This window comes from Oncorhynchus keta, chromosome 27, assembly GCF_023373465.1.
Source record: "Oncorhynchus keta strain PuntledgeMale-10-30-2019 chromosome 27, Oket_V2, whole genome shotgun sequence".
NCBI classification, from domain to species: domain Eukaryota; kingdom Metazoa; phylum Chordata; class Actinopteri; order Salmoniformes; family Salmonidae; genus Oncorhynchus; species Oncorhynchus keta.
Window position 1 is genome coordinate 5,817,002 of NC_068447.1, and position 22,823 is coordinate 5,839,824.

General features: G+C 45.8%; 1 protein-coding gene across 4 annotated transcripts in view; it reads left to right on the forward strand.

Annotated features, from left to right (window-relative positions):
* lama5 (laminin, alpha 5) overlaps nt 1-18,151 on the forward strand; it is a 418,234-nt gene extending 400,083 nt beyond the window's left edge. For all 4 annotated transcript variants that reach the window (XM_052481312.1, XM_052481311.1, XM_052481313.1 and 1 more), the window contains 8 exons: nt 291-455; nt 1,042-1,171; nt 6,152-6,324; nt 9,812-10,016; nt 10,293-10,445; nt 17,175-17,334; nt 17,607-17,831; nt 18,040-18,151. In XM_052481312.1, the coding sequence (XP_052337272.1) occupies nt 291-455; nt 1,042-1,171; nt 6,152-6,324; nt 9,812-10,016; nt 10,293-10,445; nt 17,175-17,334; nt 17,607-17,831; nt 18,040-18,143 (1,315 nt within the window). In that variant the 3' untranslated portion in view covers nt 18,144-18,151. The remainder of the gene's footprint in view (nt 1-290; nt 456-1,041; nt 1,172-6,151; nt 6,325-9,811; nt 10,017-10,292; nt 10,446-17,174; nt 17,335-17,606; nt 17,832-18,039) is intronic.
* Nucleotides 18,152-22,823: the final 4,672 nt, after the last annotated feature.

Consider the following 22,823-nt stretch of genomic DNA (forward strand, 5'->3'; position numbering starts at 1 on the left):
GTCTCTGACATGTTGCTGATGTCTTGTGTCGTTGGTTTGTGTCTCTGACATGTTGCTGATGTCTTGTGTCGTTGGTTTGTGTCTCTGATGTGTTGCTGATGTCTTGTGTCGTTGGTTTGTGTCTCTGACATGTTGCTGATGTCTTGTGTCGTTGGTTTGTGTCTCTGACATGTTGCTGATGTCTTGTGTCGTTGGTTTGTGTCTCTAACGTGTTGCTGATGTCTTGTGTCGTTGGTTTGTGTCTCTGACATGTTGCTGATGTCTTGTGTCGTTGTTTTGTGTCGCTGTAGGTTACGTCTTTATGTGGATGACGTCCTGGAGAAGGCTGGGGATACTGGTCGTGGAGGGGCCAGCAGCCGGGCGCTACTACTACCTGGAGGGGTCTACCTGGGAGGAACACCTGACAACAGCCTCAGCAACCTTACCGGCTGTCTTAGCAACCTGTTCATCAAGAGGTTAGTAACATTACTGGCTGCCATAGTAACCTTACCGGCTGTCTTAGCAACCTGTTCATCAAGAGGTTAGTAACATTACTGGCTGCCATAGTAACCTTAACGGCTGTCTTAGCAACCTGTTCATCTAGAGGTTAGTAACCTTACTGGCTGCCATAGTAACCTTACCGGCTATCATAGTAACCTTACCGGCTGTCTTAGCAACCTTAGCGGCTGTCTTAGCAACCTTAGCGGCTGTCTTAGCAACCTTGTGTCTGGCATAGCAACCTGTCTTGCTGCCATTTGCAACCTGACCGTTGCTGCCATGTCTTGTGTTGTTGGTTTGTGTCTCTGCAAACTGTTAATCAAGAGGTGTACAAAAGATGGGGTTAAGAGCACAGGAGTAGACAGAGCAGAGAATGTAGGGAGGTGTGCAGGATTACATGAGTTTCACAGTTTAAATTTAGAGATGGATATGTTGCTAATACTACTAGATTAGAAGCTAATTTTCTAAGACTAGATGTGATATATACCACTGTGTGTAAGACTATAACTTGAACTGTAGCCCATGGCAACGGGCTGACAACACTATAACGACTGTCCTCTACAGAGACAAGCCTTCTCAGATGGTGATGAACCTGATGAATGCTAAGGAGAACATCGACGTTCCTCTAGATTGTCCTGCTGCCAAGAAACCTCAGCAGATCCTGGCCACACTCCCACGCCAGAAGAGGCCTAAGGTACCTGATCTGACAATATCACATTCGCTCTGTATTGAGTGGGTTCGCCTGACACTATAGAGATATATACAGTATATTACTGTAATATATCACATTCACTCTGTATTGAGTGGGTTGACCTGCCACCATAGAGATATACAGTATATTACTGTAATATATCACATTCACTGTATCGAGTGGGTTGACCTGCCACCATAGAGATATACAGTATATTACTGTAATATATCACATTCACTCTGTATCGTTGGTTTGACTCTGACACCATAGAGATATACAGTATATTACTGTAATATATCACATTCACTCTGTATTGAGTGGGTTGACCTGACACCATAGAGATATACAGTATATTACTGTAATATATCTGACATTCACTCTGTATCGAGTGGGTTGACCTGCCACCATAGAGATATACAGTATATTACTGTAATATATCACATTCACTCTGTCTTGAGTGGGTTGACCTGACACCATAGAGATATCAGTATATTACTGGTTTGTATATCACATTCACTCTGTATCTTGTGTGGGTTGACTCTGACCATAGAGATGTCTTGTGTATATTACTGTAATATATCACATTTGCTGACTCTTGTGTCGTTGGGTTGACCTGACCATAGAGATATACAGTATATTACTTGTAATATATCACATTCACTCTGTATCGTTGGTTTGTGCCACCATAGAGATATACAGTCATTACTGTAATATATCACATTCACTCTGTTGCTGATGTCTTGACCTGACACCATTGAGATATACAGTATATTACTTGTAATATATCACTTCACTGTATTGAGTCGTTGACCTGCCACCATAGAGATATACATTATATTACTGTAATATATCACATTCACTGATGTATTGTGTTGGGTTGACTCTGCCACCATAGAGATATACAGTTATTACTGTAATATATCACATTCACTGATGTCTCGTGTGGGTTGACTCTGACCATAGAGATATACAGTATATTACTGTAATATATCACATTCACTGATGTATTGTGTGGGTTGACCTGACATGTTAGAGATATACAGTATATTACTGTAATATATCACATTCACTGATGTATTGAGTGGGTTGACCTGACACCATAGAGATATACAGTATATTGGTTTGTAATATATCACATTTGCACTCTGTATCGTTGGGTTGACCTGACACCATAGAGATATACAGTATATTACTGTAATATATCACATGTTCACTTGTATTGAGTGGTTTGTTGACCTGACACCATAGAGATATACAATATATTACTGTAATATATCACATTCACTCTGTATTGAGTGGGTTGACCTGCCACCATAGAGATATACAGTATATTACTGTAATATATCACATTCACTCTGTATCGAGTGGGCTGACCTGCCACCATAGAGATATACAGTATATTACTGTAATATATCACATTCACTCTGTATCGAGTGGGTTGACCTGTTCACCATAGAGATAGTACAGTATATTACTGTAATATATCACATTCACTCTTATCGAGTGGGTTGACCTGCCACCATAGAGATATAGTAATTACTGTAATATATCACATTCACTCTGTACGAGTGGGTTGAACCTGACACCATAGAGATATACAGTAACCTACTACTGTAATATATCACATTCACTCTGCTATCATGGTAACCTGCCACCATAGAGATATACAGTATATTACTGTAATATATCACATTCACTCTGTATCGAGTGGGTTGACCTGACACCATAGAGATATACAGTATATTACTGTAATATATCACATTCACTCAGTATCGAGTGGGTTGACCTGCCACCATAGAGATATACAGTATATTACTGTAATATATCACATTCACTCTGTATCGAGTGGGTTGACCTGACACCATAGAGATATACAGTATATTACTGTAATATATCACATTCACTCTGTATTGAGTGGGTTGACCTGCCACCATAGAGATATACAGTATATTACTGTAATATATCACATTCACTCTGTATCGAGTGGGTTGACCTGACACCATAGAGATATACAGTATATTACTGTAATATATCACATTCACTCTGTATTGAGTGGGTTGACCTGCCACCATAGAGATATACAGTATATTACTGTAATATATCACATTCACTCTGTATTGAGTGGGTTGACCTGCCACCATAGAGATATACAGTATATTACTGTAATATATCACATTCACTCTGTATCGAGTGGGTTGACCTGACACCATAGAGATATACAGTATATTACTGTAATATATCACATTCACTCTGTATCGAGTGGGTTGACCTGCCACCATAGAGATATACAGTATATTACTGTAATATATCACATTCACTCTGTATCGAGTGGGTTGACCTGACACCATAGAGATATACAGTATATTACTGTAATATATCACATTCACTCTGTATTGAGTGGGTTGACCTGACACCATAGAGATATACAGTATATTACTGTAATATATCACATTCACTCTGTATTGAGTGGGTTGACCTGCCACCATAGAGATATACAGTATATTACTGTAATATATCACATTCACTCTGTATCGAGTGGGTTGACCTGCCACCATAGAGATATACAGTATATTACTGTAATATATCACATTCACTGTATGTGAGTGGGTTGACCTGTCATAGAGATATACAGTATATTACTGTAATATATCACATTCACTCTGTATCGAGTGGGTTGACTTGACACCATAGAGATATACAGTATATTACTGTAATATATCACATTCACTCTGTATGAACATTGACCTGAAACCATAGAGATATACAGTATATTACTGTAATATATCACATTCACTCTGTATCGAGTGGGTTGACCTGACACCATAGAGATATACAGTATATTACTGTAATATATCACATTCACTCTGTATCGAGTGGGTTGACCTGACACCATAGAGATAGATATACAGTATATTATTTAGCCTCTGTTTGTGTATGAATAGCTGTCTGTGTGTGTGTGTACGCATGTGTCTCAGTCTCCAATACCGATGTTCACTTCACAATTAGTCTCCCATCACATTTTCAGCGTTTAACTTTCATATACACCTGATGTTGGAACATCTCTGCTAAAATCAGCCTCCACTCTTCTGGAGTTTCCCCAGATGTTGGAACATTGCATGCTATAACAGCCTCCACTCTTCTGGGAAGGCTTTCCACTAGATGTTGAACATTGCTGCTATAACAGCCTCCACTCTTCTGGGAAGGCTTTCCACTCGATGTTGGAACATTGCTGCTATAACAGCCTCCACTCTTCTGGGAAGGCTTTCTACTAGATGTTGGAACATTGCTGCTATAACAGCCTCCACTCTTCTGGGAAGGCTTTCTACTAGATGTTGGAACATTGCTGCTATAACAGCCTCCACTCTTCTGGGAAGGCTTTCTACTAGATGTTGGAACATTGCTGCTATAACAGCCTCCACTCTTCTGGGAAGGCTTTCTACTAGATGTTGGAACATTGCTGCTATAACAGCCTCCACTCTTCTGGGAAGGCTTTCTACTAGATGTTGGAACATTGCTGCTATAACAGCCTCCACTCTTCTGGGAAGGCTTTCTACTAGATGTTGGAACATTGCTGCTATAACAGCCTCCACTCTTCTGGGAAGGCTTTCTACTAGATGCTGAACATTGCTGCTATAACAGCCTCCACTCTTCTGGGAAGGCTTTCTACTAGATGCTGGAACATTGCTGCTATAACAGCCTCCACTCTTCTGGGAAGGCTTTCTACTAGATGCTGGAACATTGCTGCTATAACAGCCTCCACTCTTCTGGGAATGCTTTCTACTAGATGTTGGAACATTGCTGCTATAACAGCCTCCACTCTTCTGGCGAAGGCTTTCTACTAGATGCTGGAACATTGCTGCTATAACAGCCTCCACTCTTCTGGGAAGGCTTTCCACTAGATGTTGGAACATTGCTGCTATAACAGCCTCCACTCTTCTGGGAAGGCTTTCCACTAGATGTTGGAACATTGCTGCTATAACAGCCTCCACTCTTCTGGGAAGGCTTTCCACTAGATGTTGGAACATTGCTGCTATAACAGCCTCCACTCTTCTGGCGAAGGCTTTCTACTAGATGCTGGAACATTGCTGCTATAACAGCCTCCACTCTTCTGGGAATGCTTTCTACTAGATGTTGGAACATTGCTGCTATAACAGCCTCCACTCTTCTGGGAAGGCTTTCCACTAGATGTTGGAACATTGTAGCGTTAAGATTTCCCTTCACTGGAACTAAGGGGCCCGAATCATGAAAAACAGCCCAGACCATTATTCCTCCTCCACCAAACTTTACAGTTGCCACTAAGCATTGGGGCAGGTTGCGTTCTCCTGGCATTTGCCAAACACAGATTCGTCCCTCGGACTGCCAGATGGTTTAGTGTGATTCATCACTCCAGAGAAAGCGTTTCCACTGCTCCAGAGTCCAATGTCGGTAGAGCTTTACACCACTCCAGCCAGCGCTTGGCGTTGTGATCTTAGGCCTGTGTGCGGCTGCTTGGCCATGGAAACCCAGTTCATGAAGATTCTGACGAACAGTTTGCAACCGAGGACACTTGAACTCGCTACACGCTTCAGCGGCCCCGTTCTGTGAGCTTGTGTGGCCTACCACTTTGTGGCTGAGCCGTTGTTGCTCCTAGATGTTTCCACTTTACAATAACAGCACTTACAGTTGACCGGGGCAGCTCTAGCAGGGCAGAAATTTGACCAACTGACTTGTTGGAAAGTGGCATCCTATGAGCTCTTCAGTAAGGGCCATTCTACTGCCAATGTTTGTCTATGGAGGTTGCAGGGCTGTGTGCTTGATTTTATACACCTGTCAGAAAAGGGTGTGGGTGAAATAGCCGAATCCACTCATTTGAAGGGGTGTCCACATACTTTAGACCATGTAGTGTATCAGTGGATGAATAACTCTCTATCTACCCGTTGACCTGGTCTTTCACTCTGATACCCCCTCCCCCCTCCCCTCCTCCCCCCCTCCCTACCTCTACAGGGTAAACACAGGAAGCCGGCGGGTGGTGGTGGTGGGTTAGGGGGGCGGAGCCGCAGTGCCAGGGAGTCCTGCCAGGGGGAGCTGGCGAATCAGGAAGTCGGAGCTCTGCACTTCAGTGGCTCCTCCCACAGCCACCAGCGCTACGACACGCTGCCCGAGGCCTTCAGCAGGACGTGAGTACTAGTACCAGTATCCGGTCCCCTGGGATCTAGGACTATCTAGGGTGTAGGGCTAGGAGTCTATTTGGAATTCAGCGAGAGTGGTGGTTGAGATTGGCTACATTGCAGTCGGCGACTGCAGATTGACTGATCTGCAAATCACCTTGCATCCTAAATAACCGCTCAGTATTATTTGTAGATCAGTCAGCCTGCTCAATCTGTGATCAATGACGGGGCAAAATTGATGCTATCGCACACGGCCAGTAAACAACCCCTTTCCCCATCTCTCCCACCTGTAACTCACCTGTCACTGTCCCGTCTCTCCCACCTGTAACTCACATGTCACTGTCCCGTCTCTCCCACCTGTAACTCACCTGTCACTGTCCCGTCTCTCCCACCTGTAACTCACCTGTCACTGTCCCGTCTCTACCACCTGTAACTCACCTGTCACTGTCCTGTCTCTCTCCCACCTGTAACTGACCTGTCACTGTCCTGTCTCTACCACCTGTAACTCACCTGTCACTGTCCCGTCTCTCTACCACCTGTAACTCACCGGTCACTGTCCCGTCTCTACCACCTGTAACTCACCTGTCACTGTCCCGTCTCTACCACCTGTAACTCACCTGTCACTGTCCCGTCTCTCTCCCACCTGTAACTCACCTGTCACTGTCCCGTCTCTACCACCTGTAACTCACCTGTCACTGTCCCGTCTCTCCCACCTGTAACTCACCTGTCACTGTCCCGTCTCTACCACCTGTAACTCACCTGTCACTGTCCCGTCTCTCTCCCACCTGTAACTCACCTGTCACTGTCCCGTCTCTCTACCACCTGTAACTCACCTGTCACTGTCCCGTCTCTCCCACCTGTAACTCACCTGTCACTGTCCCGTCTCTCCCACCTGTAACTCACCTGTCACTGTCCCGTCTCTACCACCTGTAACTCACCTGTCACTGTCCCGTCTCTACCACCTGTAACTCACCTGTCACTGTCCTGTCTCTACCACCTGTAACTCACCTGTCACTGTCCCGTCTCTCCCACCTGTAACTCACCTGTCACTGTCCCGTCTCTCCCACCTGTAACTCACCTGTCACTGTCCCGTCTCTACCACCTGTAACTCACCTGTCACTGTCCCGTCTCTACCACCTGTAACTCACCTGTCACTGTCCCGTCTCTCTCCCACCTGTAACTCACCTGTCACTGTCCCGTCTCTCCCACCTGTAACTCACCTGTCACTGTCCCGTCTCTCTCCCACCTGTAACTCACCTGTCACTGTCCCGTCTCTCTACCACCTGTAACTCACCTGTCACTGTCCCGTCTCTACCACCTGTAACTCACCTGTCACTGTCCTGTCTCTACCACCTGTAACTCACCTGTCACTGTCCTGTCCCACCTGTAACTCACCTGTCACTGTCCCGTCTCTCCACCTGTAACTCACCTGTCACTGTCCCATCTCTACCACCTGTAACTCACCTGTCACTGTCCCGTCTCTCCCACCTGTAACTCACCTGTCACTGTCCCGTCTCTCCCACCTGTAACTGACCTGTCACTGTCCCGTCTCTCTCCCACCTGTAACTCACCTGTCACTGTCCCGTCTCTCCACCTGTAACTCACCTGTCACTGTCCCATCTCTACCACCTGTAACTCACCTGTCACTGTCCCGTCTCTCTACCACCTGTAACTCACCGGTCACTGTCCCTACTCCCACCTGTAACTCACCTGTCACTGTCCCGTCTCTCTCCCACCTGTAACTCACCTGTCACTGTCCCATCTCTACCACCTGTAACACCTGTCACTGTCCCGTCTCTCCCACCTGTAACTCACCTGTCACTGTCCCGTCTCTCCCACCTGTAACTCACCTGTCACTGTCCCGTCTCTCCCACCTGTAACTCACCTGTCACTGTCCCGTCTCTCCCACCTGTAACTCACCTGTCACTGTCCCGTCTCTACCACCTGTAACTCACCTGTCACTGTCCCGTCTCTCTACCACCCGTAACTCACCTGTCACTGTCCCGTCTCTCCCACCTGTAACTCACCTGTCACTGTCCCGTCTCTCCCACCTGTAACTCACCTGTCACTGTCCCGTCTCTCTCCCACCTGTAACTCACCTGTCACTGTCCCGTCTCTCCCACCTGTAACTCACCTGTCACTGTCCCGTCTCTCCCACCTGTAACCACCTCCCGTAACCTGTAACTCACCTGTCACTGTCCCGTCTCTCTCCACCTGTAACTCACCTGTCACTGTCCCCTCCCACCTGTAACTCACCTGTCACTGTCCCGTCTCTACCACCTGTAACTCACCTGTCACTGTCCCGTCTCTCCCACCTGTAACTCACCTGTCACTGTCCCGTCTCTACCACCTGTAACTCACCTGTCACTGTCCCGTCTCTCTCCCACCTGTAACTCACCTGTCACTGTCCCGTCTCTCTCCCACCTGTAACTCACCTGTCACTGTCCCGTCTCTACCACCTGTAACTCACCTGTCACTGTCCCGTCTCTACCACCTGTAACTCACCTGTCACTGTCCCGTCTCTACCACCTGTAACTCACCTGTCACTGTCCCGTCTCTCTCCCACCTGTAACTCACCTGTCACTGTCCCGTCTCTCTCCACCTGTAACTCACCTGTCACTGTCCCGTCTCTCTACCACCTGTAACTCACCTGTCACTGTCCCGTCTCTACCACCTGTAACTCACCTGTCACTGTCCCGTCTCTACCACCTGTAACTCACCTGTCACTGTCCCGTCTCTCCCACCTGTAACTCACCTGTCACTGTCCCGTCTCTACCACCTGTAACTCACCTGTCACTGTCCCATCTCTACCACCTGTAACTCACCTGTCACTGTCCCGTCTCTCTACCACCTGTAACTCACCGGTCACTGTCCCGTCTCTCTACCACCTGTAACTCACCTGTCACTGTCCCGTCTCTACCACCTGTAACTCACCTGTCATTGTCCTGTCTCTACCACCTGTAACTCACCCTGTCACTGTCCCGTCATTGTCCTCTCCCACCTGTAACTCACCTGTCACTGTCCCGTCTCTCCCCACCTGTAACTCACCTGTCACTGTCCCGTCTCTCCCACCTGTAACTCACCTGTCACTGTCCTGTCTCTCTACCACCTGTAACTCACCTATCACTGTCCCGTCTCTACCACCTGTAACTCACCTGTCACTGTCCCATCTCTACCACCTGTAACTCACCTGTCACTGTCCCGTCTCTCTACCACCTGTAACTCACCTGTCACTGTCCCGTCTCTACCACCTGTAACTCACCTGTCACTGTCCCGTCTCTACCACCTGTAACTCACCTGTCACTGTCCCGTCTCTACCACCTGTAACTCACCTGTCACTGTCCCGTCTCTACCACCTGTAACTCACCTGTCACTGTCCCGTCTCTCTACCACCTGTAACTCACCTGTCACTGTCCCGTCTCTACCACCTGTAACTCACCTGTCACTGTCCCGTCTCTACCACCTGTAACTCACCTGTCCCCTTCTCTCCCCCCAGGCCTCACATCTCCATGGGTCTGCGTGTGAACTCGTCAGACGGCCTGGTGTTCTATGTGTCAGGATCACCAGAACGTTCTAGTAGTAGCTCTGTGATGACCCTCTCTGTCTCAGACGGTCACCTGTTGCTCCTCCTCATCAACGGAGGGAAGAGGAAGACCACCATCCGCAGCCACAGGAAGTGCAACGACGGACAGTGGCACACGGTATGTCATGTAATCATTGTCACGTGGATCATGATCATTGTCATTGTCACGTGGATCAGATCCTTGTATTTAGATTCTTTATTTCAATGTAAAAATCACATGCACCGATTACAACGGGTGAAATGCTTCCTTACTACAAGCCCTGCTCTGCAGTACGGAAGAATCTGTCGTATGTTGCCAGACTGTCTCGTCGTCGCCTTTGTCCCTTCTTTCCTGATTTTAGATTTAGACTGAGGTTTATGTGTATCTGACTTGTGTATGTGTGTGTTTGTTCAGGTGTTTGTGAAGAGGGAGGGAGAGAAGGCCGGTTTGATTGTTGATGGGATCGATGCCCATTCTAAGAGGGTCTCAGGGGGTGAGAAGAACCAGCTCAGTCCCCCTCTCTACATCGGAGGAGTTCCCTCAGGACTCACCAGCTCACTTCTCTCGGTAATTCAGCCTTTCCTCTCAGTAATTCAACCTTTCCTCCACTCTCCTTTACTCTCAGTAATACAGCCTTTCCTCTACTCTGCTCCACTCTCCTTTACTCCCAGTAATTCAGACTTTCCTCTACTCTGCTCCACTCTCCTTTCCTCTCAGTAATACAACCTTTCCTCTACTCTCCTTTCCTCTCAGTAATTCAGCCTTTCCTCCACTCTCCTTTCCTCTCAGTAATACAGCCTTTCCCGCTACTCTAATACAGCTCCCTCTACTCTCCTTTTACTCTCAGTAATACAGCCTTTCCTCCGCTCTCCCTTTCTTCTCAGTAATACAGCCTTTCCTCCGCTCTCCTTTCCTCTCAGTAATTCAGCCTTTCCTCTCAGTAATACAGCCTTTCCTCCTGCTCCCTTCCTTTACTCCCAGTAATACAGCCTTTCTGCTCCACTCTCCTAATTCAGCCTTCTCAGTAATACAGCCTTTCCTCTCAGTAATACAGCCTTTCCTCTACTCTGCTCCACTCTCCTTTACTCCCAGTAATTCAGACTTTCCTCTACTCTTTCCTCTCAGTAATACAGCCTTTCCTCCGCTCTCCTTTACTCTCAGTAATTCAGCCTTTCCTCCGCTCTCCTTTCCTCTACTCTGCTCCACTCTCCTTTCCTCTCAGTAATACAGCCTTTCCTCTGCTGTCCTTTACTCTCAGTAATTCAGCCTTTCCTCTCAGTAATACAGCCTTTCCTCCGCTCTCCTTTCCTCTCAGTAATACAACCTTTCCTCCACTCTCCTTTACTCTCAGTAATACAACCTTTCCTCCACTCTGTTCCACTCTCCTTTCCTCTCAGTAATACAACATTTCCTCCACTCTCCTTTACTCTCAGTAATACAACCTTTCCTCCACTCTGCTCCACTCTCCTTTCTTCTCAGTAATACAACCTTTCCTCCATTCTGCTCCACTCTCCTTTCCTCTCAGTAATTCAGCCTTTCCTCTCAGTAATACAGCCTTTCCTCCGCTCTCCTTTCCTCTACTCTGCTCCACTCTCCTTTCCTCTCAGTAATACAGCCTTTCCTCCGCTCTCCTTTCCTCTCAGTAATACAGCCTTTCCTCCGCTCTCCTTTACTCTCAGTAATACAGCCTTTCCTCTACTCTGCTCCACTCTCCTTTACTCCCAGTAATTCAGACTTTCCTCTACTCTGCTCCACTCTCCTTTACTCTCAGTAATTCAGCCTTTCCTCTCAGTAATACAACCTTTCCTCCACTCTCCTTTACTCTCAGTAATACAACCTTTCCTCCACTCTCCTTTCCTCCACTCTGCTCCACTCTCCTTTCCTCTCAGTAATTCAGCCTTTCCTCTCAGTAATACAGCCTTTCCTCCGCTCTCCTTTCCTCTACTCTGCTCCACTCTCCTTTCCTCTCAGTAATTCAGCCTTTCCTCTCAGTAATACAACCTTTCCTCTACTCTGCTCCACTCTCCTTTCCTCTCAGTAATACAGCCTTTCCTCCGCTCTCCTTTCCTCTCAGTAATACAGCCTTTCCTCTGCTCTCCTTTACTCTCAGTAATTCAGCCTTTCCTCTCAGTAATACAGCCTTTCCTCTCAGTAATACAGCCTTTCCTCCGCTCTCCTTTCCTCTCAGTAATTCAGCCTTTCCTCCGCTCTCCTTTACTCTCAGTAATACAACCTTTCCTCCACTCTCCTTTACTCTCAGTAATACAACCTTTCCTCCACTCTGCTCCACTCTCCTTTCCTCTCAGTAATACAACCTTTCCTCCACTCTCCTTTACTCTCAGTAATACAACCTTTACTCCACTCTCCTTTACTCTCAGTAATACAGCCTTTCCTCTGCTCTCCTTTACTCCCAGTAATTCAGACTTTCCTCTACTCTGCTCCACTCTCCTTTCCTCTCAGTAATACAGCCTTTCCTCTGCTCTCCTTTACTCTCAGTAATTCAGCCTTTCCTCTCAGTAATACAGCCTTTCCTCCACTCTCAGTTTCCTCTACTCTGCTCCGCTCTCCTTTCCTCTCAGTAATACAACCTTTCCTCCACTCTCCTTTACTCTCAGTAATTCAGCCTTTCCTCTGCTCTCCTTTACTCCCAGTAATTCAGCCTTTCCTCTACTCTGCTCCACTCTCCTTTCCTCTCAGTAATACAGCCTTTCCTCTGCTCTCCTTTACTCTCAGTAATTCAGCCTTTCCTCTTAGTAATTCAGCCTTTCCTCCACTCTCCTTTCCTCTCACTAATACAACCTTTCCTCCACTCTCCTTTCCTCTCAGTAATACAACCTTTCCTCCGCTCTCCTTTACTCTCAGTAATACAACCTTTCCTCCACTCTCCTTTCCTCTACTCTGCTCCACTCTCCTTTCCTCTCAGTAATTCAGCCTTTCCTCTCAGTAATACAACCTTTCCTCCACTCTCCACTCTCCTTTCCTCTCAGTAATACAGCCTTTCCTCCGCTCTCCTTTCCTCTCAGTAATACAGCCTTTCCTCTGCTCTCCTTTACACTCAGTAATTCAGCCTTTCCTCTCAGTAATACAACCTTTCCTCCACTCTCCTTTACTCTCAGTAATTCAGCCTTTCCTCCGCTCTCCTTTACTCTCAGTAATACAACCTTTCCTCCACTCTCCTTTACTCTCAGTAATACAACCTTTCCTCCACTCTGCTCCACTCTCCTTTCCTCTCAGTAATACAACCTTTCCTCCACTCTCCTTTACTCTCAGTAATACAACCTTTCCTCTACTCTCCTTTCCTCTCAGTAATTCAGCCTTTCCTCCACTCTCCTTTCCTCTCAGTAATACAGCCTTTCCTCTGCTCTCCTTTACTCTCAGTAATACAACCTTTCCTCTACTCTGCTCCACTCTCCTTTCCTCTCAGTAATACAGCCTTTCCTCTCAGTAATACAATATAAATAATTCAGCCTTTCCTCCGCTCTCCTTTTTCTCTCAGTATACAAACTTTCCTCCACTCTCCTTTACTCTCAGTAATACAACCTTTCCTCCACTCTGACTCTCCTTTACTTCAGTAATACAACCTTTACTCCAGTCTCCTTTACTCTCAGTAATACAGCCTTTCCTCTGCTCTCCTTTACTCCCAGTAATGAGACTTTCCTCTACTCTGCTCCACTCTCCTTTCCTCTCAGTAATACAGCCTTTCCTCCACTCTCCTTTACTCTCAGTAATTCAGCCTTTCCTCCGCTCTCCTTTACTCTCAGTAATACAACCTTTCCTCTACTCTGCTCCACTCTCCTTTCCTCTCAGTAATACAGCCTTTCCTCTGCTCTCCTTTACTCTCAGTAATTCAGCCTTTCCTCTCAGTAATTCAGCCTTTCCTCCACTCTCCTTTCCTCTCAGTAATACAACCTCTCCTCTGCTCTCCTTTACTCTCAGTAATTCAGCCTTTCCTCTCAGTAATACAGCCTTTCCTCCACTCTCCTTTCCTCTACTCTGCCCACTCTCCTTTCCTCTCAGTAATACAACCTTTCCTCCACTCTCCTTTACTCTCAGTAATTCAGCCTTTCCTCCGCTCTCCTTTACTTCAGTAATACAACCTTTCCTCTACTCTGCTCCACTCTCCTTTCTCTCAGTAATAAGCCTTTCCTCTGCTCTCCTTTTCTCTCAGTAATTCAGCCTTTCCTCTCAGTAATACAACCTTTCCTCCGCTCTCCTTTACTCTCAGTAATACAGCCTTTCCTCCGCTCTCCTTTCCTCTACTCTGCTCCACTCTCCTTTCCTCTCAGTAATTCAGCCTTTCCTCTCAGTAATACAACCTTTCCTCTACTCTGACTCTCCTTTCCTCTCAGTAATACAGCCTTTCCTGCTCTCCTTTACTCTCAGTAATACAGCCTTTCCTCTGTCTCCTTTACTGTAATTCAGTCCTCTCAGTAATACAACCTTTCCTCCACCTTTAGGTCTCAGTAATGGCCTTTCCTCCACTCTCCTTTACTCTCAGTAATACAACCTTTACAGACTCTCCTTTACTCTCAGTAATACAGCCTTTCCTCTGCTCTCCTTTACTCCCAGTAATTCAGACTTTCCTCTACTCTGCTCCACTCTCCTTTCCTCTCAGTAATACAGCCTTTCCTCTGCTCTCCTTTACTCTCAGTAATTCAGCCTTTCCTCTCAGTAATACAGCCTTTCCTCCACTCTCCTTTGCTCTACTCTGCTCCGCTCTCCTTTCCTCTCAGTAATACAGCCTTTCCTCTGCTCTCCTTTACTCTCAGTAATTCAGCCTTTCCTCCGCTCTCCTTACTCAAGTAATACAACCTTTCCTCTAGTGCTCCACTCTCCTTTCCTCTCAGTAATACAGCCTTATTGCTCTCCTTTAAGTAATTCAGCCTAGTAATTCAGCCTTTCCTCCACTCTCCTTTAACAACATTGTAATTCAGCCTTTCCTCTCAGTCAACCTTTCCTCCGCTCTCCTTTACTTCAGTAATACAATTTGACTCTCCATTCCTCTGCTAACTCTGCTCCACTTCCTTTCCTCTCAGTAATTCAGCCTTTCCTCTCAGTAATACATCCTTTCCTCCGCTTTTTCCTTAATTGCTCCACTTCCTTTCCTCTCAGTAATTCAGCCTTTCCTCTCAGTAATACAACCTTTCCTCTACTCTGCTCCACTCTCCTTTCCTCTCAGTAATACAGCCTTTCCTCCAGCTCCATTTCCTCTCAGTAATGCAGCCAGCTCTCCAGTGTCAGTAATTCAGCCTTTCCTCTCAGTAATACAACCTTTCCTCCACTCTCCTTTACTCCAGTAATTCAGCCTTTCCTCCGCTGGGGGACTCTCAGTAATACAACCTTTCCTCCACTCTCCTTTACTGGAGTAATACAACCTTTCCTCCACTCTGCTCCATTTCCTCTCAGTAATACAGCCTTTCCTCTGCTCTCTCCTTTCCTCTCAGTAATACAACCTTTCCTCCACTCTCCTTTACTCTCAGTAATACAACCTTTACTCCACTCTCCTTTACTCTCAGTAATACAGCCTTTCCTCTGCTCTCCTTTACTCCCAGTAATTCAGACTTTCCTCTACTCTGCTCCACTCTCCTTTCCTCTCAGTAATACAGCCTTTCCTCTGCTCTCCTTTACTCTCAGTAATTCAGCCTTTCCTCCGCTCTCCTTTCCTCTACTCTGCTCCACTCTCCTTTCCTCTCAGTAATACAGCCTTTCCTCTGCTCTCCTTTACTCTCAGTAATTCAGCCTTTCCTCTCAGTAATTCAGCCTTTCCTCCACTCTCCTTTCCAAATACAACCTTTCCTCCAAAATTCAGCCTTTCCTCTCAGTAATACAACCTTTCCTCCGCTCTCCTTTACTCTCAGTAATACAACCTTTCCTCCACTCTCCTTTTCTCTCAGTAATTCAGCCTTTCCTCTCAGTAATACAACCTTTCCTCCGCTCTCCTTTACTCTCAAATACAACCTTTCCTCCACTCTTTTCCTCTAAAGCTCCGCTCTCCTTTCCTCCACTCTGCTCCACTCTCCTTTATCTCAGTAATTCAGCCTTTCCTCTCAGTAATACAACCTTTCCTCTACTCTGCTCCACTCTCCTTTCCTCTCAGTAATACAGCCTTTCCTCCGCTTCCTTTCCTCTCAGTAATACAGCCTTTCCTCTGCTCTCCTTTACTCAAATTCAGCCTTTCCTCTCAGTAATACAACCTTTCCTCCACTCTCCTTTACTCTCAGTAATTCAGCCTTTCCTCTCCTGCTCCACTCTCCTTTCCTCTCAGTAATACAGCCTTTCCTCCGCTCTCCTTTACTCAGTAATACAACCTTTCCTCCACTTCCTTTACTCTCAGTAATACAACCTTTCTCCACTTGCTCCACTCTCCTTTCCTCTCAGTAATACAACCTTTCCTCCGCCTCTCCTTTACTGTAATACAACCTTTACTCCACTCTCCTTTACTCTCAGTAATACAGCCTTTCCTCTGCTCTCCTTTACTCCCAGTAATTCAGACTTTCATCTACTCTGCTCCACTCTCCTTTCCTCTCAGTAATACAGCCTTTCCTCTGCTCTCCTTTACTCTCAGTAATTCAGCCTTTCCTCCGCTCTCCTTTACTCTCAGTAATACAACCTTTCTCTACTCTGCTCCACTCTCCTTTCCTCTCAGTAATACAGCCTTTCCTCTGCTCTCCTTTACTCTCAGTAATTCAGCCTTTCCTCTTAGTAATGCCTTTCCTCCACTCTCCTTTTCTCTCAGTAATTCAGCCTTTCCTCTCAGTAATACAACCTTTCCTCTGCTCTCCTTTACTCTCAGTAATACAACCTTTCCTCCACTCTCCTTTCCTCTACTCTGCTCCGCTCTCCTTTCCTCTACTCTGCTCCGCTCTCCTTTCCTCTCAGTAATTCAGCCTTTCCTCCATTCTCCTTTCCTCTCACTAATACAACCTTTCCTCCACTCTACTTTACTCTCAGTAATTCAGCCTTTCCTCCACTCTCCTTTCCTCTCAGTAATACAACCTTTCCTCCGCTCTCCTTTCCTCTCAGTAATACAGCCTTTCCTCTGCTCTCCTTTCCCCTCCTTTACTCTCCTTTCCTCACATCCCATGTACAGCAGAATAATTTAGAATTAGACATATCAATACCAAATGTGTCCTTCTTTTTCATTGTATCTCCTCGTCTCCTTCTCCGAGAAGGTCCAAGGTCTGATTATTATCCTATTCTGTTTTGAGGAATGAAGTAATACATACAATATAAATGAAGACATAAAGACACTCTGGTATTTAGTTCCTTAACAATGGTGTGTTTCCCTCCATGTAGATGCCAGGTTCAGGAGGGTTTGTGGGCTGTGTGAGGGACCTGGAGCTGAATGAGGAGAGCCCAGCCAGTCCCTCCACCAGCCTAGGGGTTGTACCCTGCTTCCAGACCGCTCTGCAGCCTGGGGTATACTTCTCTTCCCAGGGAGGACTCATGGCTATAGGTATAGACAATCTCGTCTCTTCTCGCTGTCTAACTCTGTTACACCCTCTCTGAAACCATTTTGATTCAATTGGCTACTCTTGAAAATGTTGGATTGGATTTATTTATTTTTTTACAATGATCTTTAAAATTTGGGATGTTGATTTGGGGAAGGGGGTGAGGTTTGCAACCCATCAAGAAAATAACAGATGAAAAAAAAACAGAACTTTGAGACAACAACAAAAGACACATGACCGTGTCAAGTCTGAGTCTGAATAATCTCTCTCTGTCTAGATGAGTCCCTGATGTTGGGCCGGGACCTGGAGGTCCAGCTGGAGGTCAGGCCGGTGTCAGACTCTGGTCTCCTGCTGCATGCTGGTTCCAGGGCTGGACAACAGCTCAGCCTCTACCTCTATCAGGGAGCCGTAACTGTCACAGTAAACAGTGGCAGAGGAGAGTTCTATACCTCTTTCACACCAGAGGAATCCTTGTGTGACGGACGCTGGCACAGTATCAAAAGTGAGTGTTATATTGTGTACACACACATATTGATGTTTAAAGGAATTCATAGTTTCAACTTCTTTAACATTGTAACGTCCTGTCATTCGAGATTTGCAACAATATGATATTAATGTTTTAAAATTCTCAAATAATTGTATTTTTTGTTAATTGATTGTTTGATTGGCTGTGCGAGTGATATGTTGTGTTCTGGTTGTTCTCCCTGTAGTTGTGAAGAAGAGCAATGTGCTCCAGCTCCATGTGGATGCAGCCAGCGAACACAGTGTGGGGCCCAAACAAGGCCGACCATCAGGGGCCAAGGAGGCTGTGTAATGGGGGGACTAACCCCCCCATGGAGATACTATAGAGCTTTTCAACTGTCAAAACAATAACACTTTCTATATGTACGAACCAAAAGGTTCCCCCAGTAAACATTGACCGTTGCCATGACTACTTTGTTAGTTAGCTAGCTAGCTCAAAAGGACAATTATCGTAACCAAAACAACTGAACAAAACTAGTTATATACACACATTGACCGTTGCGGCGCGCCATGACTACTTTGTTAGTTAGCTAGCTAGCTCAAAAGGACAATTACCGTAACCAAAACAACTTCAGGTTCGAGAAAGATCAGCTTACCTCATTAGCTAGCTAGCTAGATTAATTTATCTCACGACAGACATCAATATACATAACTAAACTAAATGTAGCTAGTGTACGAGTCCAATGTTTAACGGCCACATTGTTTAAATCAAAAGTTAGCTAGCAGCACTAATTACCTCACAATCAACCCCTCGCCAATCTGTCTCTCCTAGCTCTCTGTCTTCTTCCACCAAAACACAACTATGTTTTACCCAGGTGCTTTGGAAAGGGGTCAGTTGTACAACTGAATGCCTTCAACTGAAATGTGTCTTCCGCATTTAACCCCTCTGAATCAGAGAGGTGAGGGGGGCTGCCTTAATCGACATCTTCGTCTCGCGGGGAACAGTAGCCTTGTTCAGGGGCAGAGCGACAGATTTTTACCTTGTCAGCTCGGGGATTCGATCAACCAACCTTTTGGTTACTAGCACAACATTCTAACCGCTAGGCTACCAGCCGCCCCACTTAATGTCTAGTTAAGAAACATACTGTCGTCGTAATAAACCTCTAGCATGTGCTAGGCATGTCAAATCCTCCTCACATTACGAGACCTAGCTAGCTGTTTGTTTACACGTAGCTAGTAGAGCTAGACAGTAATACAAATGCCAGCGCTGACACCTTGTGGTGATAATGTTGAACTGCATATAATTACACCAGGATGATGCTTAACATGAAGCAAACAAATTGCAACTTTATTTCAAGCGACATGTATTTTGAATTTTAATTAAATTAACCTTAAAATATTCCTTTTCTGCACACCCTCGTGACGGTGATATTTGTTAATCCCATGATACTGTATGTCTACATTGGACACGCCCACGAGGCCAATACTAACCCCATGATACTGTATGTCTACATTGGACACGCCCACGAGGCCAATACTAATCCCATGATACTGTATGTCTACATTGGACACGCCCACGAGGCCAATACTAATCCCATGATACTGTATGTCTACATTGGACACGCCCACGAGGCCAATACTAATCCCATGATACTGTATGTCTACACTGGACACGCCCACGAGGCCAATACTAATCCCATGATACTGTATGTCTACATTGGACACGCCCACGAGGCCAATACTAATCCCATGATACTGTATGTCTACATTGGACACGCCCACGAGGCCAATACTAATCCCATGATACTGTACGTCTACATTGGACACGCCCACGAGGCCAATACTAATCCCATGACACTGTACGTCTACATTGGACACGCCCACGAGGCCAATACTAATCCCATGATACTGTACGTCTACATTGGACACGCCCACGAGGCCAATACTAATCCCATGACACTGTACGTCTACATTGGACACGCCCACGAGGCCAATACTAATCCCATGATACTGTATGTCTACATTGGACACGCCCACGAGGCCAATACTAATCCCATGATACTGTATGTCTACATTGGACACGCCCACGAGGCCAATACTAATCCCATGATACTGTACGTCTACATTGGGCATGCATGCCATAAATGATCTCACATCAAATCAAATCAAATTTATTTATATAGCCCTTCGTACATCAGCTGATATCTCAAAGTGCTGTACAGAAACCCAGCCTAAAACCCCAAACAGCAAGCAATGCAGGTGTAGAAGCACATCCAATGTAAGGATAGTGGAGGAAAGAGAAACATCCGCTGGAGAGTGACCACGGTGAAGGGACTGTGAAGTAGCCATGTGGTGTATGAGTTCCATCCCTGTATGGTTGACCGGGCCGGGCCGGGCCGCAAACCCTAATCTACTGGCCAAGTCCTGGGCTGGCGGGATTACACATGGTCTGGGGTTGTGAGGTGGACGTACTGCCAAATTCTCTAAAATGACGTTGGAGGCGGCTTATGGTAGAGAAATTCTCTGGCAACAGCTCTGGTGGACATTCCTGCAGTCAGCATGCCAATTACACGCTCCCTCAACTTGAGACTTGTGTTCTGTGACAAAACTGCACAGTTTGAAGAGGCCTTTTATTTCCACCAGCACAAGGTGCACCTGTGTAATGATCATGCTGTTTAATCAGCTTCTTGATATGCCACAACTGTCAGGTGGTTGGATTGCCTTGGTAAAGGAGAAATGCTCACTAACAGAGACAACATTTGAGCGAAATAAGCTTTTTTGTGCGTATGGAAAATATCTGAGACTTTTTTTAACTTAAGCTCATGAAGCCAACACATTACATGTTGCGTTTTATATTTTTGTTCAGTGTAGATACAACCCCATACCAGGTGAGGACACCCCATAGAGATACTATATAATGCATATACATACAGTACCAGTCAAAAGTTTGGACACACCTACTCATTCAAGGGAATTTCTTTATTTTTTACTATTTTCTACATTTTAGAATAATAGTGAAGACATCAAAACTATGAAATAGCACTTATGGAATCATGTAGTAACCAAAAAAGTTACTACAAATATATTTTAGATTCTTCCAAGTAGCCACCCTTTGCCTTGATGACAGCTTTGCACACTCTTGGCATTCTCTCAACCAGCTTCATGTGGTGGTCACCTGGAATGCATTTCAATTACCAGGTGTGCCTGTAATTTGTGTAATTACTTTCAAGGACATTAAGACTTGTCCCGAAGCCACTCCTGTGTTGTCTTGGCTGTGTGTTTAGGGTCGTTGTCCTGTTGGAAGTTCAACCTTTGCCCCAGTCTAAGGTCCTGAGCGCTGTGGAGCAGGTTTTCATCAAGGATCTCTCTGTACTTCGCTCCGTTCATCTTTCCCTCGATCCTGATTAGTCTCCCAGTCCCTGTCGCGGAAAGACATCCCCACAGCATGATGCTTCCACCACCATGCTTCACCATAGGTATAGTGCCAGGTTTCCTCCAGGTGTGACTCTTGGCTTTCTTGGTTTCATCAGACAAGAGAATCTTGTTTCTCATGGTCTAAGAGTCTTTAGGAGCCTTTTGGCAAACTCTAAGCAGGCTGTCATGTGCCTTTTACTGAGGAGTGGCTTCCGGCTGGTCACTCTACCATAAAGGCCTGATTGATGGAGTGCTGCAGAGATGGTTGTCCTTCTGGAAGGTCCTCCCATCTCCACAGAGAAACTCTGGAGCTCTGTCAGAGTGACCATTGGGGTCATGGTCACCTCCCTGACCAAGGTCCTTCTCCCCCGATTGGTCAGTTTGGCCGCGCGGCCAGCTCTAGGAAGAGTCTTGGTGGTGCACAACTTCTTCCATTTAAGAATGATAGAGGCCACTGTGTTCTTGGGGACCTTCAATACTCACAGGGGTCCGGACTAACATGACAAACATTTATCTCAGAAGTCAAACATTTGAATAGTTAAGGTCATAATGATACCATGGTTTTAAATCTTAAACTGGTTATGGGTACCTTGCGGGATACAGATAAGTGAAATGGAGAGTGTTTTTGCCACACATACAAACCCATCTTAAATTATCTTTCTGTGTTGCAACTCAGCATTTCCTGTGGTCTTCTTCTCTCTCCTCTAGATGGTGTTGATGTGCCGGGCCTCCCCGATGCCCTGCCTTCCTACCATGGTTGTGTTCGGAGAGCAGTCCTGAACCAGCGACCAGCCATGCTTTCTAAACCCCTGTCAGTACACGGAGCTGTGGGCACACAGGGCTGTCCAGCCATGTAGACCCCTTTTAGCCCTGTTACAGCCAACTAGCTCTGGGTCATGTTCATAAGGACATTACAGAAAATTCAGATATAAATACCTATGTAGAACCAATATGATTCTCTGTCATGTATACTGTCTTCATGTAGCTCAGTCTAATATATCTACAGCTGTACATATCAGTCTAACAAATCTGCAGCTGTACAGTCGTGGCCAAAAGTTGAGAATTACACAAATATTAATTTTCACAAAGTCTGCTGCCTCAGTTTCGATGATGGTAATTTGCATATACTCCAGAATGTTATGAAGAGTGATCAGATGAATTGCAATGAATTGCAAAGTCCCTCTTTTCCATGCAAATTAACTGAATCCCCCAAAAACATTTCCACTGCATTTCAGCCCTGCCACAAAAGGACCAGCTGATATGTCAGTGTTTCTCTCGTTAACACAGGTGTGAGTGTTGACGAGGACAAGGCTGGAGATCACTCTGTCATGCTGATTGAGTTTGAATAACAGATTGGAAGCTTCACATGGAGGGTGGTGCTTGGAATCATTGTTCTTCCTCTGTCAACCATGGTTACCTGCAAGGAAACACATGCTGTCATCATTGCTTTGCACAAAAAGGGCTTCCCAGGCAAGGATATTGCTGCCAGTAAGATTGCACCTAAATCAACCATTTATCGGATCATCAAGAACTTCAAGGAGAGCGGTTCAATTGTTGTGAAGGTGGCTTCAGGGCACCCGAGAAAGTCCAGCAATCGCCAGGACCGTCTCCTAAAGTT